The sequence below is a fragment of the Mustela erminea genome, chromosome 7 (genome assembly GCF_009829155.1).
Source record: "Mustela erminea isolate mMusErm1 chromosome 7, mMusErm1.Pri, whole genome shotgun sequence".
NCBI lineage: Eukaryota > Metazoa > Chordata > Mammalia > Carnivora > Mustelidae > Mustela > Mustela erminea.
In genome coordinates, this window is record NC_045620.1 from 89,648,514 (window position 1) to 89,666,651 (window position 18,138).

At 44.1% G+C, this 18,138-nt stretch overlaps 1 protein-coding gene across 21 annotated transcripts in view; it reads left to right on the forward strand.

Moving 5' to 3' along the window:
- DYSF (dysferlin) overlaps positions 1-18,138 on the forward strand; it is a 204,191-nt gene that overhangs the window by 138,837 nt on the left and 47,216 nt on the right. For 12 of the 21 annotated variants that reach the window (XM_032352429.1, XM_032352420.1, XM_032352432.1 and 9 more), the window contains 4 exons: positions 15-176; positions 1,235-1,400; positions 1,895-1,971; positions 8,090-8,152. In XM_032352429.1, the coding sequence (XP_032208320.1) occupies positions 15-176; positions 1,235-1,400; positions 1,895-1,971; positions 8,090-8,152 (468 nt within the window). The remainder of the gene's footprint in view (positions 1-14; positions 177-1,234; positions 1,401-1,894; positions 1,972-8,089; positions 8,153-18,138) is intronic. The other 9 variants (XM_032352437.1, XM_032352430.1, XM_032352438.1 and 6 more) reach the window with 1 other exon arrangement.

Genomic DNA, 18,138 nt, shown 5'->3' on the forward strand with positions numbered 1-18,138 from the left:
CTCTGTGTCCTCAGATCCTGGCGTGGGGCCTGCGGAACATGAAAAGTTATCAGCTGGCCAGTGTCTCTTCCCCCAGCCTTGTGGTGGAGTGCGGGGGTCAGACAGTGCAGTCCTGTGTCATCAAGAACCTCCGGAAGAACCCCAACTTTGACGTCTGCACCCTCTTCATGGAAGTGGTGAGCCTGACTTCCCTGCTGTCCCCTTCCAGAGTCCTCGTGCCTAGAATGTCCACAGGGCTCTGGGCAGCTCAGCTGTGGGCTCTGACTCCCCGTGGGATCCTGGGCAGGTCACGGTATCTTTCCCACCTCATTTGTCTATGGCACCCCCTCCACAATGGAAGACTTGAAGCCCGTGAGCAGCCCAGATGGGGTCAGCTCGCTCCTTCCTACCCAGACACTGAGTGCCCAGAAGTCCCAAGGACCCACCTGTCCCTACTGGGGCCGTCCTCAGCCCCCTGGAGCTCGCCTCAGAGGCAGCCCCCCACCAGGGCTCTGACCTTCCGTGGTTCCTCCAAACCTTCCCTGACTGGGTCCTCCTCCAGCCTTGCTGTGGGATCACCCCCACAGCCCGCAGGCCCCCAGCCCTCTGCAGCTCCTCAGGCTGCCTGGGCCTAGTGGCCAGAGTAAGGCAAGTCTGAGGAAAGGAAAATGGTTTGCAAGATGAAAGCGCTATAGAAATTCCAGGCCCAGTGGCTGTCAACAGGAGCCTCCTCTTGGCTGAGCCAAAGCCGCCACCGAAGGAGAGCATATAAATTATTTCAAGTTGTGTTCAAAGTGCTTTCGGGGCTGGGGTTGGGAGGAGAAGAATCTGGGTCTGTAAGCCAACTCTTGAGTATCCACTTGGGGGGGACTGTCTGCAAGAAATGTTGAGTCCTGGGCCAAATTCTCTCTTCTTCCCTTCCCCGACCAGTGAGGGTTCAGGGAAAGTAGACTTGTTTTAGCTTCAGGCTGAGCTGGATGCGTTTGGAAGGTAAGGCTGTGGGAGGAAAAGCCAGCCTCTGCGTACAGCATTCAAGAGGCAGACTGAAAAGGTGTGTAGCTTCTCTTCCCCTGGCCAGGTCCTGGGTTCGGCCAACCACCACTCTGGATTTATGGCCCTTGGGGGTTATGTGTGGGTTTCTAGTCATTCTCCGCTCCTTGAACTTGTCCTGTGAAGGAGAGCCCCAGTACTCCTCTGAAGCCACCCAGAGATGGGTTCAGGCCACCACCCAGACCTTCCCTCCCACTCTACCCAGATGCTGCCCAGGGAGGAGCTCTACTGTCCCCCCATTGTGATCAAGGTCATTGACAATCGTCAGTTTGGCCGCCGGCCCGTGGTGGGCCAGTGTACTGTCCGCTCCCTGGAGAGTTTCATGTGTGACCTGTACTCCGAGGAGAGTCCGTCCCCACAGGGCGGTCCAGGTAGGGCGTGGGCCTGCTGAGGGGGAGGGCCGAGGCCAAGGGGTTGGGCAGGTGGGGCGTCCCAGGGGAGATGTGTGCCGAAGCCCTCCTCTTGCTAGAACCTGAGTGAGAAGTGGTTTCTTTTCAACTGACCAAGACAAGGAGGGTGGGAATCTTGCCATCCTCAGGGCATCTCCTAGCTCAAGGCTGCTGAGAGGCTAGGGCTGCCATGGGAGGCCGCACGGGAAGAGTTGAGGGAGAGAGAAAGGCAGGGATTCCATGGGATGAGGAGGAAGAGAGAGAACCGGAGAGACAGGGAATGTGAGAAGAAGATGGGAGAGATGGAGACAGAAAAGGGAAGAAATGGGTGGGAAGAGGAGGACACAGACTGGGAAGGGTGGAAGGCTGAGGCCCCTTACCTCATAAGACTCAGTGCCTTCTGAGTTTTATGCCCAGAGAGGGCCAAGCCCCCTGAGGGAGCCCCTTTTGGGCCTGGATACCGCTCTTCCCTACAGATGATGTGAGTTTACTCAGTCCTGGGGAAGACGTGCTCATTGACATTGATGACAAGGAGCCCCTCATCCCCGTTCAGGTAAGACAAGCCCTGGTTCCCCGGGAGAGACACCAACTCCACAGGCCTTGGCTGCCCCTAACCCTTCTTCCTCTCTCCTCCTCTTTCTCCCTTCCCTTCCTTACCACACAGCCTCTATAGGACATCTCCCTTGTATCCTGGGGGTGGGACACTATATAGGTGGAGGGACCCGGATGGGAGCTTTCAGTCTGATCAGGAGTGGGGTGGAGGGGTTGGAAGAAGGTTGTATGTGGTCTCCTGGGCAAGATCACATCATTTTCCTCCAAGTGTGTGAAGAAAACAGGCCCTCTGCCTAGAGGGCTATATTGAGGGCTCTTGCTGACAATTACTCAGGAAACATGGTGGGAGTGGCCAATGAAGAGAAGGAAGATGGGGAGAGAGTGACCAGGCAGATATGAGGGTGTTCCAGCCCTGTTGCCTCACCCTAGCCAGAGCCCTGCTGGGAGTGGGGGCTTCTTGGAAGCAGTTGAAAAGGAAGGGTCTGTGTCCAAGCCAATGTCCTTCTTACCCGATTCCCTCCATCTCCAGGAAAAGAGAAGATGAGGGGTTGGGAGGGTCTTATTCCAAGGGAATCCAACCCTGCGGTCCAGTAAGAGGCATCCCTTTGCTATGTACTTGGCAACCGAGGGCCAGCTGCTGACCCAGAGTCCAACACTGAACTGCATGGCGGGAGGTCTGTGGTATCTCTTACAGAGCAGGGAACACTCTCCCCGCCTTGGGCCCTGGGGTGCTCTAGCTCCTGTAGGACCAAGGTCACTCAGTCCTTCCCTCAGTAGAGATGGCCTCACAGTGAGCACCAGCCTTGACCTGCTCTCTGTTCCAGGTTGTCACCCTCCTCCTGGCTTTGCAGGATGCTGGTCACTGGTCACAGCACTTGCACCTGGGGCTCCCAGAGCCTCCCCGCTGCCCAGAGGCAGAGCCTCCAGCTAGTGTAGACAATGTGTGTGTCCTCAGGCTCTTGGTCTGTTTATTGATCCAGGGATGGCCTACCACTTCAGGAGGTTCTGTTTTCTTTAAACCACCAAACAAATATCGGTCTCAGGAGCAAAAGAACATACTGGGGTCCTAAGTTGGGCTCAGGATCCTCAAAGCTGCTCTGGAGATGTGTTTACAGGGCTTCCCTCTAACATTTAGGATGGATTTCTGCTTCTTTTTTGCTTGTTCCCATTTCTAAGGGAAAGTCTCTGACATGGGCCCAGGTGCTACTGAGGCAAGAGGTTTTGCTCTATAGTTTCTTTGATGCTAAGAGTCCTCAGAAGCCCCACACTCTCCTCTCTCCCACCTCTGTGACTCTGTGGGGTTCTGCCTACTAGCCTTCCTGCTGGGGACATCTTCAGGTCTAGTCCCGATCATTCTGTAAGACTCAACTTAGGTATGGTCACCTGCTTCCAGGATTTGTCGCGGGCTCCCCCCCTTCTCCTGCAAGTCCTGCCTATATCTTGGTCACTGTCCTTGCTCTACGTCCTGATTGTTTCTGCAAATATTCAGCCACCTTCCCCAGACCAGGCTCAGGACAGTCACCGACTGCATTCCTGTTGTGTCTTCAATGCCCAGCACAGGGCTGGTTGAAAGGACATATTCAGTGAAGTCCATCTGGATGGGTGGATGTGTGGGTGGTGGACAGACGGATGGATGGTCGGATGGACGGATGGATGGATGGATGGATGGACGGATGGTTGACCTCTTTCCTCTTTGAATGGGTCTGAGAAGGAGCTTCTCTAGACTGGGATAATCCAAGTGGAAATTTTGGATGGTCCTACCCAGGTTTCAGCTATGTTCAATACTAGTACCTTCTGGCCTGGGTGGGTGTTTGTAGCTGTGTTAGGCAGATACGTAGCTCCAAACTCCAGGCTGTCCAGTCCTGGCTCCTGTTTCCTGCCCCCTCAGTGGGCTCTCTGGGTCTATGCACGGAAGTGCAGGGCTTGTCCAGCCGGACTTCCGTTCTGTGTGTGCTGCCTCAAAATGTCTACAGACTCAGATGGGGTGGTGAGTAGTGGGGGGGGGGCTGTTTTGAGTCTTGTTGGCTACAGGCACAGCCAGAGGCAGATGGTGAGGAGGCCCGGTCTGGACATCCTCTTGGCGTTGACATGAGTGAACTGGGGCTGGGGTTTAGCCAGTGCAGGGAGTGCTCTTTGTGGAGCATGCGGCCAGTCTGGCTAGAGCTGCTGGCCAGCCAAAGGGTAAGGAGCTGGGATCTGGGCTCCCAGAGGTGTGGCCACATGTAGAGGGTCTGGGCTCATGGGACCTCAGGCATGGGCCTGGAGAAGGAGGAAGAGAGATCTGCCTGCTCTGATGGAGGAGGCTTGGACCCTGCCCTCATGGAGCTCCCTGTCTGATTGAGGAGACAGTGTTCTCCTCTTGGGGAACCCCAAGGCCAACAGGGAGGTCAGTGCAGGTCTCCAGGAAGTCCTGGCTTGATGGTGTCTGATGGGGGACTTGAGGGAGACCAATTTTATATTGTGTTTCCTCTGAGACCCAGTGATCATATATGTCTGGTCCAGGCAGAGCCAGGAGGCAATGGGCACCATTCCAAATGGTTTAATAGATAATTCTGGGTAGGTTTGTATCCCTTTTCCCCTCCCCCAGCAAAAATAGAAATCCCTGCTCTCTGGGAACTGGAGGGACAAGAAGTCTGGCAGAATCTGGACTTTGCCTGGCTCCTGTTTGTCCAACCCCATGTTTCTCTGCAGCCCGTTTCATGCTCTTGGCGATGCAGTCCACCCTGCGGAGCTCACCGGGTCCTGGCTGCGGACCTAGCTGAGGAATCTTCCCCAGTCTCAGACAACGCTCTTGCCAGATCCAGCTTCAGTCTCGGTCCTTCCTGTCTCCTTCCTCAAGGCACTTCCTCTCTTCTGGCTTCACCTCCTAACAATCATGGGCTCAGCTCCTGGGGGGAGTCTGCCACACATCAGAAATGTCACTTCAGACCCGCTGATGTTGTCATCGGCCTGACACAGCAGAGAGTTTTTCAGGTTTCTAGAAATGTCTGGTTTCTCTCAGGAGCAGCTGATTCTAGAGATGGTCCAAAATGTATGTATAAGCAGATCTGTCTGCTCGGCCTCAGGCTTCTAGGTCGGCAGCCATGTTGGAGTGAGGAGACCCCATCGGGGTCAAGAGGCTTGTCCTCTTGAACTTTTCTCTGGCGATCAGGGCCTGGAGGAGACAGGCTGTCGTGAATTAACTCCACAGTTTATTTTTGGTCCATGCAGCTCTCCTTTGTGTAGATTTTAGACCTGTTGCCTGAGGGGGAGGTAGTGTGTATGTGTGCACACGCGTGTGTGCGGGCAGGGGTGCGCGTAAACTCCCAAGGGTGTGTCTAAACTTGGCAGGTGGTGTTCAGGAATCATGGCCTTGACTTTTGACATTCTGAGGGCAGTCTGGGTATGTCCTCAAAGAGGGGGACAGAGCTTCTTTCCTTCCATTTAACGCTCTGCTTTAAAAAAGGATATATTATTTTTTTCTCTGGCTATAAATACATGTTAATTATATAAAATTTGGAAAATGTGGGATAATTATGAACGAATAGGCATCACCTCCAACCAAGGGCCCAAGTGGAATGAACTGCTACCCACATATTCTTCTCCATCCTTTCCTTCCCCGGCCCCCGCCCCTGTGCTGGCAGGCTTCTCTTTCTGTCTCTGACTCAGAATCAGGCTCCATTTCTTTCTTTAAAACACAACCTGGGGTCTCTGCTTACTAACCTGCTTTTTCATCGAGCTGGTTCTTGGTGTTCTGGTGATGAACCGGTGGGAGAAAGAGTGTGCAGGACACACACAGAGCACACTGCCCCTATCCCTTACTGAGGGTCTGGAAGTTCGGGGTAGAGGTGGCACCCCTGCCCACCCCGTCTGTCCCCCTGAGATGTCCCTGGAGTCACGGGTGACTCTTGCCTGTCATTCTGTGAGCCCACCCTGGGTGGGGGCTTCCCTGTAAGTCTCCAGAGAAGGAGAACTTCCTGGGTCTGGGTTGGGGTCCGTACGCATGGTGAAGAGGGGTAAAGAGGAGAACACCCTGAAATTCTCTCCCTGGTTGGGAGAGACGGGAGGTGTGTAGCTGATCTCACACAAGATGCCTCATCAGCTAGGGACAAAAATAATCACGGACTCTCTTGGTTCTGCAGGTCAGCATGGGATAAGTGACCAGGAGGGCTTCTGGCGGTTGCTGGCCTCAAAGGCTGGTGGGGTCAGAACAGCGGAGGGAAGAGGAGGGCTGTCCTGTGGGCAAAGAAGTGGGAGCGTGGGCTTGGTGGTGGGACGGCGTGCGTGAGTGCGTGTGCATGTACATGTGCATGTTCGTGTGTGTGAGGTGGGCAGATACTGGAGGAAGTGCAGGCTGGTGTGGTGAAGGCATCAGAAGGCATGAAGACCTCCTCCCCACGCTGTGGGGGAGGGTGCTGAGTCTCCCCCCTCCCCCACCCCAGCTGGGGCTCATTTTGAGCCTGCGGCTCCACTTATAGTCTCCGGGACACTGTGAAGGTGGCGACGTGCCCCCAGAACTGGAGCAGCAAATTATGTCCGAGTCCCAAAGGGGAACGTGTAATTTCGGAAGCGGGACCAGATCTTTGGAGCACTGTGTTTAGCTTTATTTTCTCTCCCTTTTGCTCTGGTGAACTGCCGGTTTCCCTCTCACCTTTCTAAAAACAAACTGTATTAAAAATAACAAGAAAGGCTCTTGTGAGGTTCAGGATGAGAGCGGGAGGGGCAGAGGTGGCCAGCAGTGGGGGATTGCGTGGAGTTCATCCAGTCTCTGCCAGGGGTCACACCACATCCACCAACACGTGTGGCCTGTCCCCTGGCACCATCCAGCGGCCTGGCCTGCTGCCTACTGGCCATTGCCGATGCTTCTGGCTCTGGGCAGCCAGAAGGCTGGTTTAGGGGAGGCTAGGTAGGATCCCCTCAGTGATTCCCCCTTCACAGGGGAGAGATGGCTCTGTGGGTTCCAAGACTCCCCTCCGGGTCCCAGCAGACTTCCTCCTGCCCTTCCCCCAGGTGAGAGTGTCTCCCTGGTTCTTCCTGCCAAGGAGAGGACAGCCCCCTGGGGCTCAGCCTCCTGTGGAGCCTTCTGGAGCCCCCTGCTTAGGGTTGAAAGCCAGAGAGGGCCTGACCCTGGAACTCCATATCCTGGCCGGTGTCCTCTGCCCTCCAGCCTTATTTGCCTGCTGCCCGGTGCCTGCCATCCCTTCCTGAGCCATTTGCTTTCTTGGCTGTGCCGCATTTTATTTCTATGCTCCTTTGCACTTGTGATGTCCTCTGCCTGGAATGGCTCTCCTGGCTTTGTCTGCCTAGACTGGTACTCATCCACGGAGAGCCCCATCACCTTCTCTGGGACTATTACAGCGGTCTCTGAAAAAGTCACCTGTCTCCATTCCTGACTCCTGAGGCTGTCTGTGCCCTGCAGCCCAGGGACTCACCCTATAAATTACTGAGTTGTGGGTCCAGAAGACTGCAGGCAAGGATCTGATGCCAGAAAAAAGATGCAGGAAGTTTTCTCTAGGATAGCAAAGGCATGTTGGACTAGAACACTCTCAAAGTCCCCCCTTTTACAGGCTTGGGGGAAGCCGTAGGATATCCTGGCTCTTGTCTTTGAAGAGAAAAGGCTCAGAAACCAGACTTAGGAATCGTGCCGAAACAGAGCTTGGTGTGGACCAGCTGTTAGAAGAAACCACTGGGGATGATGGGAAGCTTGGGCTACGTCTGGGATGGGGAGGTTTGAGTAGGGAGGACATGTGAGAATGGCACTAAGTGGTGCCAAGGGAAGTGAGAAAGTGGGCAAGAAGAGGCATTGGCTGAGCCCCTTCCATGTGCCTTAGTTGTGCTAGATGTGCATGGCCCTCGTCTCTTCCATACTCACTGTTGCCCTGGGGGCTGGGCTTTGTACCCATTCTCTGGATAAGGATGCTGACTCACAGAGGTCAGGGGGCTTGACCAAGGTCACACAGCTAGCTGATAGAGTAATGGGGACAGAATTTAGACTCAGGCTTACCTAACTCCAAAACACATGTTCCTCCCACAACTTCTATATCCTCCCTGGTTGGAGAGCTCTCCTTCCTTGGGGCTGTCCAGTCTTCCCTGAAGTGGTTTCTCTAATCCTGTTGCTAACCAGCGTGTTTAATTTGTAGCTTGCAGACGGTCTGTTGGGCTCTGCCCCCACTAACATGGCATCTTCTCCGTCCAGTCTTCATGTATGTATTGTTTACCTATTTGTGGGCTCATTGATTTCCCTGGGGGGCTGGGGGTGGGGGCAGGGAGTTAAGGGAAGGGAGGAAAGGGAGTGAACATGGAGTTAGGGGCGCCAGCCCCTGCACAGTAGAAAAGTCACAGATTAACTTTTGACTCCTCAAAACCTTGACTACTAAGAGCCTACTGTTGACAGGTAGCCTAACATAAATAGTCAATAAACACATATTTTGTATATCATATGTATTATGTACTGTATTCTTATAATAAAGTAAGCTAGAGCAAAGAAAATGCTGTTAGGAAAATCATCAGGAAGAGAAAATGCATTTACAGCCCTGTATTGGAAAAATCTGTGTATTAGCGGACCCATGCTGCTCAGACCCATGTTGTTTGGGATCAACTGTATTTCCTGAGATCCAGCAAAAAACACAGTGACCTGTCCTGTGTCATGGAGGAGGGATGGGGAGTGAGCTAGGGGAAGATTCTCAGAAACAGACAGCGCTGAGTTATCTCTTAGTGTATTTTGTCAGTTTTACCTTAATCCTGTTTACTGGCATGAGGACCAGGTGTTGGTTGGTGTGGCATGGGCCAGTGGGAACAGAGAAGTCTCTAGATTAGATCTGGACTGCTGGGACCTGGGACACAAGAAGGTTCTGTGGGCAAGGGCAACTTGATTTTCTCTGCCCCTCCCAGAGGCATGGAAAGTGTGGGTGACTGAGGAACCTTGGTTGTCTTGTTACCGGGGCCTGCTGTCTGCAACTGGGCTGATTTGCTTGGTGTCATCTCGGTGTTAGCCTTCATTACATCCTCATAAAGTCCTATGCTGAGAGCCAGAGCTGCTCCCGAGCTGCTGGGAGAGCCCTAAGGGATAGGACCTGCCAACAGTTAAATTCTGTTCATGGTGCCGGCGGAAGGCATTGCTGTATTGACGTCTTAGGGATTTCTAGAAAGAGGCAATATATATTTTTAATTTTTTCTGATTTATCCATTGGAGAAGATATAGAAAGCACAACACAGGGTAAAGCAGAACGTGAAAACCACCCGTATTCCTTCCAGCTGGAGATAAACACCATTAAGATTTTGGATGAGCTGACATTTTTAGGTATCTTTTATGCATGTGTGCATCCTTTTGTTTAAAAACAAAATCAAAACAGGAATCATATTGTACTTTTTTATAATCTGCATTGTCTTTTATTGAAAAGTATATTGTGGATGTTTTTCTGTATCTTTATATTCTTTAAAACGTGGTTGCATGTCATTCTGTTATATGAACATCCATAAAGTTTTAACTGCTCCCTATCATTGGACATTTAATGATATTAATTTCCGCTAGTGTCTTTTGTTTCTTAGAGGAGTTCTTTTTGCTTACTTTAAATAGGTCCAATCCATTTCATATATAAGACTTAAAAAAAAATTATTTGACAGAGAGAGAGAGTGAGAGAGGGACAGCGAGAGTGGGAACACAAGCAGGGGCAGTGGGGGAGGGAGAGGGAGAAGCAGGCTTCCCACTGGGCAGGGATCCCAATGCGGAGCTCCATCCCAGACCCTGGGATTGTGACCTGAGCCAAAGGCAGACGCTTAACTGACTGATCCACCCAGGCACCCCCATTTCATATTTAGTCTTAGGCATTTTATAGCCTTTGTTGCTATCTACATGGAATTTTATTTATTTATTTATTTATTTTTAGTGATTTGGCCTAATTGCTTATTGTTAGAATATAGGGAAATGATATTTTGTCTATTTACTTTGAAACAGACTCTTTAGTGAGCTCCTTCACTAGTTCTGAGGATTGTTCACTGATTTTGTTGGGTTTTCCAGGAAGGTAAAATGGTTTTCTTCAAACAGCAATAAATATGTCACTATCTTTCTAATAATTAGATCTTATTCCCTTTTTGCAGAATAACGTTTGATAATTGAGCTGCAAGTGAGCAAACATATTTAGTTACTGATTCTAATGAAAAGCTTCTACCATTTTCCCATTAATTGTAATAATCGGTGGTTTCAGATAGATATTCTTGATCTTGTCAAGGTTGTGTCCTTTATTTTTCATTTATTAATAGCTTAAAAATGAAGTTTAGGAGTTTAATTTTATCCACTGTATATCCATTTGGCATTTCTCAAGATGATTATTTTGTTTTTTATTGTTCTGTTAATACAATGTTAATACAATGTGTGATTGTCTTGCATTCCTGGGGTAAACTCAAATTGGTCAGTCAGTCATGGAACTATAATTTACTGTAATTGAAGTCCTCTTATCCAGTGCAATCAAGACAGGTAGTTGGTTGGCTAATTGAGAACAATGATTAAATGGGGACTGATTAAAAGCCATGCATACACACCATAAACTTCATTTTTAACCCTGTCTCTGTATCTTCCTATGCAATTCACTTGATGTTACCAAGGCCTCTTTAAATTTGGATCTGCTCTGAGAGGGTCAGGTCATCCTTTTGGTATAAGCCACATCCAAAATGGAACCTATGATTTTTTTTCTTTTGGTTTACTAAAGTTTGATGAGATCTGAATGATACCTGCAGAAAACTCAGACTGTGGAGTCCTTTTAAAAATTTATGATTTTCGGGGTACCTGGGTGGCTCAGTGGGTTAAGCCGCTGCCTTCGGCTCAGGTCATGATCTCAGGGTCCTGGGATCGAGTCCCGCATCGGGCTCTCTGCTCAGCGGGGAGCCTGCTTCCCTCTCTCTCACTCTCTGCCTGCCTCTCTGCCTACTTGTGATCTCTCTCTGTCAAATAAATAAATAAAATCTTTAAAAAAAAATTTATGATTTTCACCCATCCTTTAGCCATTTTTACCCTTCCATACCCATCCTTTAAAAAAATCTCACTCATGATTCAACACTTCCATACAACACTCGGTTCTCATGAGAGCACATGTGCACCTTCGTCCCCATCATCTGTTTGAATTCAACTCTTGAATCACTGTATTGTGATTCACCTGAAACTAATATTATGCGGTACATTCACTAACCGGAATTGAATAAAAACTTAAAAATCTCATTCTTAATTTTCATTAGTTTAAAAATAAATCCATTTTCTAGATAAGATGACCTTTCTTTTTAAGTTCAATTTGTATCCATTTTTGTCATATTGACTTATTGATCTAATTACCATGTTAATACAACTGGCATAAATGGGTTTGGGAACCAACACAGTGACTCTTGGAAGCTTGTAGGTCCTCTGTGGGGGCTCTGGTGGTGTAGCAGCGTTCAGCGGGCTCTGTACCTTTGATTGTCTGCAGAGAGAATGGGTAGTGTTTGTTGATCCTGGTGAAGAGCAAGTTTGTAAGAACTTCTAGTCTATAGCACGACTTACATTTGCTCTAACTTATTTAGGATTTTTGTATCTCTATTAATGAGTACCACTTTAAAGTTGTTTCTGGTAATTCTGAATAATAATAGTTGCATCAAAAATTTTTTTTGAGGTATTCTTTCATTTTCTGTGCTCTTAAACAGTCTCTATGGCATGAGAATTATAGTTTCTTAGAGGTTTGAAAATACACTAAAGACACTTTGAATCTGAATTACATACATTGGAAATTGCATGATATAAACAGTAAATAGCAAAAAAAATTAGTAGTCTTGCTTTACGTATAAAATGTGTAGTAATATGAATCAACCTAAATTCAAAAAATGATTAACAAGCATGTAATTTAAAAGGTGGTGGCCAAGTGAATTGTGTTTATGGTTTAGCTGGTAAATAGGATGCTTTTTTTTTTTTTGAAAATGGTGCTATGTGGGGTACCTGGGTGATTGAGTCTGTTAAGCATCACACTCTTGATTTAGACTCAGGTCATGATCTCACCATCATGAGATCAAGTCCCTCATCAGGCTCCAAGCTCAGCATGGAGTCTGCTTGAAATTCTCTCTCTCTCCCTAATCATGAGCTCTGTCTCTCAAATAAATAAGTATATCTTAAAAACAACAGAAAATGGTACTATGTTATATGAGTTTTGAATTTTAGATTTTTCAGGAGTGCCTATCTTATATAATTGTATAAGATACATCTACCCTGTGCTTTTTGTGTGTGCATGAAAAAGGGGATTTTTTTATAAGATTTTTTTTTAAAGATTTTATTCATTTATTTGTCAGAGAGAGAGAGTGAGTGAACACAGGCAGACAGAGTGGCAGGCAGAGGCAGAGGGAGAAGCAGGCTCCCTGCCCAGCAAGGAACCTGATATGGGACTCGATCCCAGGACGCCGGGATCATCACCTGAGCCGAAGGCAGCTGCTTAACCAACTGAGCCACCTGGGTGTCCCAAAAAGGGGATTTTTTGATCACTCTCTACTTCTGTCAGTTTGGTAGGTTAGATGTTCCCAGATATTACTTATTAAATTATTATGAAATTGTATATTTTACTACAATAGAAGAACACATTTCTGTATCTGTTCTATTTTCATCCTCATTCCTAATTTTGTGATTTATGTTGTTAATTTTTTTTACTTTTATGGTTGTTTTCATCCAAGGAATCAGCTCTTTAAAAATTCTTGCTGTTAGGTTAGTTTCCTTAATTTCTAGTCAATTTTAAGCCCTCTTCCTCTGAAATGCCTGTTGTATATATTTTGGATTTCTTAGGCTGTCACTTCATTCTCTCTCTCTCTCTCTGCCCTCCCCCCATCTCTGCATTGTTTAAAATTTTTTTTTTAGATTTTATTTTATTTTTTCAGTGTTCTAAGATTCAATTTTTAAAAAGGGGCTATTAATCTACATTTTTTCCTCAAAATTCTAAAATTCTAAAATCTTGCCCTTTTCATACTGGAGTCTTTATTCCATCTGGAATTGATTTGTGTTGTGTGCAAAGTGTGAGATAGAGATTAGATTTCTTTTTATTTCTTCCCATGTAGATAACCAGTGAATGTGTATTATTGTGGAATGATCTATCCTTTCTTGATCTATAAGGACAATTGTGTAATATATCAGGTTTCCATGTAAGTGTGGGTTGGTTTGTGGCTCTCTATTCCGTTCCAGTGGTCCTTTCCTGTACTAATACTCTACTGTCTCATTCACTATAGCTTTCTAATAAGCCTTCATAGCTGGTAAAGGAAATAGTCTAGCCTTGTTCATTTTTAGAAGTGTCATGCTGTCTTTGTCCTTTTCTTTTCTTTCTTTCTTTTTTTTTTTAAAGATTATTTATTTGTTTATTTGACAGACAGAGATCCCAAGTAGGCAGAAAGGCAGGGAGAGAGAGAGGAGGAAGCAGGCTCCCCCCTGAGCAGAGAGCCCGATGTGGGGCTCGATCCCAGGACCCTGGGATCATGACCTGAGCCAAAGGCAGAGGCTTTAACCCACTGAGCCACCCAGGCGCCCTGTCCTTTGCTTTTCCATCTCGATTTTAGAATTAGCTTGTCAATTTCTTTAGAAAAACTGTTGTGATTTGTGATTGAGTGAATTTCTGAATCAATTTATGGAGAATGTTTTTATAATATTGCTAAACAAGGACATGATAAAGCTCTCCGTTTATTTAGGTATTCTTTAATTTTTTCAATATACTTTTATAATTTTCTCCAAAAAACTCTGGTACAAATTTTATTAAATTTAGTTCTGGCTATTTTTGTGCTTCATTGTTATTTTTACTTGTATTTTTAAAGGTACATTTTCTAATAATTTTTTGCTTGTATATAAATGAAATTTATCCTCATGTATTGATATTATATTCAGAAACTTTGCTAAACTGTCATATTAATTCTACTGATTGGATGATTTTCTGGATTTTTCCATGTAGTCTCATATAATTTGTGATTAATCATGGTTTTGATTGATTCTTCTGTGTACTTCTAATTTCTATTTCTTTTTTATTATTTCCTTTTCTTATCTTATTGCACTGCCTGGGACCTTCAGTTTAATGTTCTATGTAACTGATAAGAGAGTATTCTTATCTGCTCTAATTTAAAAGAGAATATTTTTATGTTATACCACTATTGCCTTGGGTGAATGATTACGAGTTAGCTAAAAGTTTTTAGTGTGAATAATATGAAATTTTATTGAGTGTTTTTAATGTATTTGTTGAGGCGATCATATAATTTGTTTAATCTGTTAATGTGGTGAATTACATTAAGAGATTTCTTTTAAATGCTAAAGTAACTTTGAATTTCTGAAACACTCTGTCCTGGTCATGATGCATTATTAATACTATTTTCTTTCTGCATTGCTAGATTCAGTTTGCAAATATTTAGTTTAGGATTTTTTTTTTATCAATTACCATAAATGGTAATGGCTAGAAGTTTCTTTTTCTGATAGTGTTTTTTTTTTTCAGGTTTTGGTATTTAGATAATACTAATCTTATAAAATGACTTGGGGGCATATATACTTTTTTTCTAATCTCTGAATGAATGAAAAAAGATTTACATTATCTTTTGCCTGAATGTTTGGTAGATTCATTTCTAAAACCGTCTAGACCAAGTATTTTTCTTGGGGAAATTTTAAACTGCTGATATATTTGGAAAAATGTTTATAGGACCTTTGAGGTTTTCTTTTTCTATGTGAGTCACTTTGGGTGATTTATATTTTATAGGATCCATTTCTTCCTAAAAAATACTGATGTAGCATTTCTCACAATAACCTTTTACTTTTTCATTTTTTCTTTTTTCATTGATGTTCCTTTTAATTCCTAAGATTATAATTTATTATTTTTGCTAGAATCTGTCAGATTTTTTTTTGTCTTTTTTAAGAACCAATTTTAGCTCTGTTGATATTTTATTGTTTCCTTGTTTTCTAGTTTGTTAATTTCCTTCCTTCAATTTTTGGGGAGAATTATTGTATTTTTAACCTCTTAAGGGCTATGCTTAGTTCATCAATTTTCAGACTCTCTCTTTTTCTCATGTAAACATTTAAGGCTATACATTTTCCTCTAAGTACTGCTTTATGCATCCCACAGGTTTTGATGACTGATTTGTTGTTGTTGTTGTTGTTATTTTCCAGTTCTAAGTATCTATTGATTTTTGCTGTATTTCTTTTTGATGGGTGAATTGCTTAAAAATAGATTTGGAAGTTCCTAAATTATGTTTTAAGTTATCTTTTTGCTATTGGTTTCAGCTTAACTGTGTGATGGTTCAGAGAATGTGGTCTGTTTGTTATGGTTCTTTACACTTACTTTATGAACTATTAGAAGATAAATTTATGTAACCATCCTCTGTTTTCTTGGAAAGAAAGTATATTCTCTAAATGGGGTTTACAAATAACATGTCCTTTTAGATCAGACTTATTAATTGTGTTATTTAAATTTATTTTTATTCTGATTTTTGTATGTGGTGTTCATTAATTTCTGAGAAGGGTATATTAGAACATCCTGCTTTGATTTGGTATTTATCATTTTCTCCTTATGATCTTTTTTCTATACATATTTGATGCTGTGTTATTAGCCACAAACACTTTTAGAAATTTCATGTCTTCCTAGAAAATTGAACCCTTAAATGACGTGTATGAACCTCTGTCCCTTTGACTTTTAAAATATCTACTTTAAATTTAAAATATCTAATGAGACTGTTTTGTCTGACGTTAAAATAGCTACACCAGCTTCCTTTTGGCCAATATTTTCCTAGTATACCTTTTTCTATTATTTTACTTTCAACTTTTCTGTAACTTTGTTTTAGACGTCTCTTTAGTGAACAGCTAATAGATGGATTCCATTTTTTCTTTTATGTGTTCTGGCAATATTATTTTTTTAAACTAGAGAGTTGAAGAGTCTAGTCATTAATTGTGTTTACTGATATATTTGGATTTATTTCTTCCATCTTATTTCTTATCTTTATTCATCCTACCCTTTTTGCCCTTATTTTTTTCTTTTTCAGCTTGAAAGATTACTTTTCCTTCCCCATTCCTTCTTCCCTTTTCAGTTTCAAAGCTATACATTGTTGTATTCCTTTAATGATAGTATAGAAACTTTATCATGCAAAGTCCAAGTCTAATTAATATTTATAACTTCTTCCAGAATGTCACAAGGAACTTAGATTTCTTAAATTCCAATCACATACCAATTTTCAAACTTCTGTTCAGTATTTTATTTTATTTTATTTTATTTATTTATTTTTTAAGATTTTATTTATTTATTTGACAGACAGAGATCACAAGTAGGCAGATAGGCAGGCAGAGAGAGAAGGGAAGAAGCAGGCTCTCTGTGAGAGCCCTATGGAGGGCTCGATCCCAGAACCCCGAGATCATGACCTGAGCCGAAGGCAGAGGCTTTAACCCACTGAGCCACCCAGGTGCCCCTTCTGTTCAGTATTTTAGTTTTACCTCATAAATAAGCTTCATTTAAAAAACAATATCTTTTTTTTTAAAAAAAGATTTTATTTATTTATTTGACAGAGATCACAAGCAGGCAGAGAGGCAGGCAGAGAGAGAGGAGGAAGCAGGCCCCCCGCTGAGCAGAGAGCCCGATGTGGGGCTCGATCCCAGGACTCTGAGATCATGACCTGAGCCGAAGGCAGCTGCTTAACCCACTGAGCCACCCAGGCACCCCAACAATATCATTTTTTAAAGTAGCCCATTTTCTGTTAGCTATACCCACATTTACTACTTGGTCTTGTGTGTCAGTCTTTTCCCTCCTGGGTCATCTTCTTTCTTTCTGAAGTAGAGCTTATAGAAATTCCTATAATTAGAATCAATTCATTGTAAACTTTCTCACTTTTAAATTATTGCTTGAAAATATTTTTATTTCACCTTTATTTTGGAAATACTAGTTTACTGACACTTATTTTCTAACAGCATTTTGAAGGGACTAATTTACTATCTTCTGGCTTCAGTTGTGCTATTGTCTTCCTAAATCTGAGAACTGCTCCCCCCCCCCCCATCTTTTAATTAGTTCTGGTAGTTCTCTACCACTGTCTCTTTAAACATTACATTCTCCCTATCATTTCCTTCTGGAACTTATGATGGATCTTCTTTGTTCTCCATGTTAGTTCACCTTTCTTTCATATTATTGTTTCTTTGTATTGCACTCTGGCTAATTTCTGAAGATAGATCTTCTAGTTCATTAAGTCTTCCATTGTTTCTAAGGCTATTTGACCCCACCTATTGAGTTTCAGTCTTTATTTATTTATTTATTTATTTATTTTTTTGAGTTTCAGTCTTAAGTATTATATTTTTAGCTTGAAAAGTTCTTCTGTCCCCACCTCCTGCAGTCAGCTTACTTATTTTTAAAAATCTCTTGCTCCTTTGTCATAATTTTTAGTGGCTTTTTTATTTTTAAACAGCTTTTTAAAAAAAAGTCTTATTTCTGACAGTTCTGTTTCCTGTTGTCTTAATGGGTCTGATATGTAGTTGGCGTTTCTAGCTGACTCTTGCTCATGGTGGCTTGTTCCTTATGTTTTATGGTATTTCCGATTGTGAACTCATGTTCCTTGGAACTTTACCTGAGAGTTCTTTGAGGCCTGCATGAAAGTTAAATTCTTTCACAAAGGGTATGTGTTTACTTGACCAGATGCCTGGAAATGCTACAAACCCAGATTCACTAAAATTAAACGTTTGGCTTGGGCTTTATTGGCCCCACAGTTAGCTTGCATTTTGGCTCCTTATTTCTCTGGATTTTTGCTTTCCCATTTGCCCCCAAGGATTTTCTTTACATTCCCATCAGTGCAGGCATGCATTTAAAAAGGATTTAAAGACATCTTATCTGTTAATTTAGGTGTTCTTGGAGACTTTCTGGCCCTCTTGTTTGTCGTTTTGCTAGAAATCGATGTCTCTATTATTGTTTTGCATTTGACAGTCATATTTGTCTTCCTGAAGGTTATATGTCCTTCAGGACTCATACTCTAACTTTGTATATCCTCTTAAGACTTTCTGCAAACATAAAGTAGTCATTTGTTTTCTTCTGTCTTTTACTCAATTCTTTAGCCTAACACTTGTCTTAGTCCTCATATCGCTCCCCTTCTTTTGAACCTTATTCTCTTCTTTCTCTCTGTCCTTACAGAGGGAAGTCCTTGCTTGTCAAGTACTGACAGCTCAGATAGTTCTGTCTCTTAGTGCAGGGAACCCCTTCTA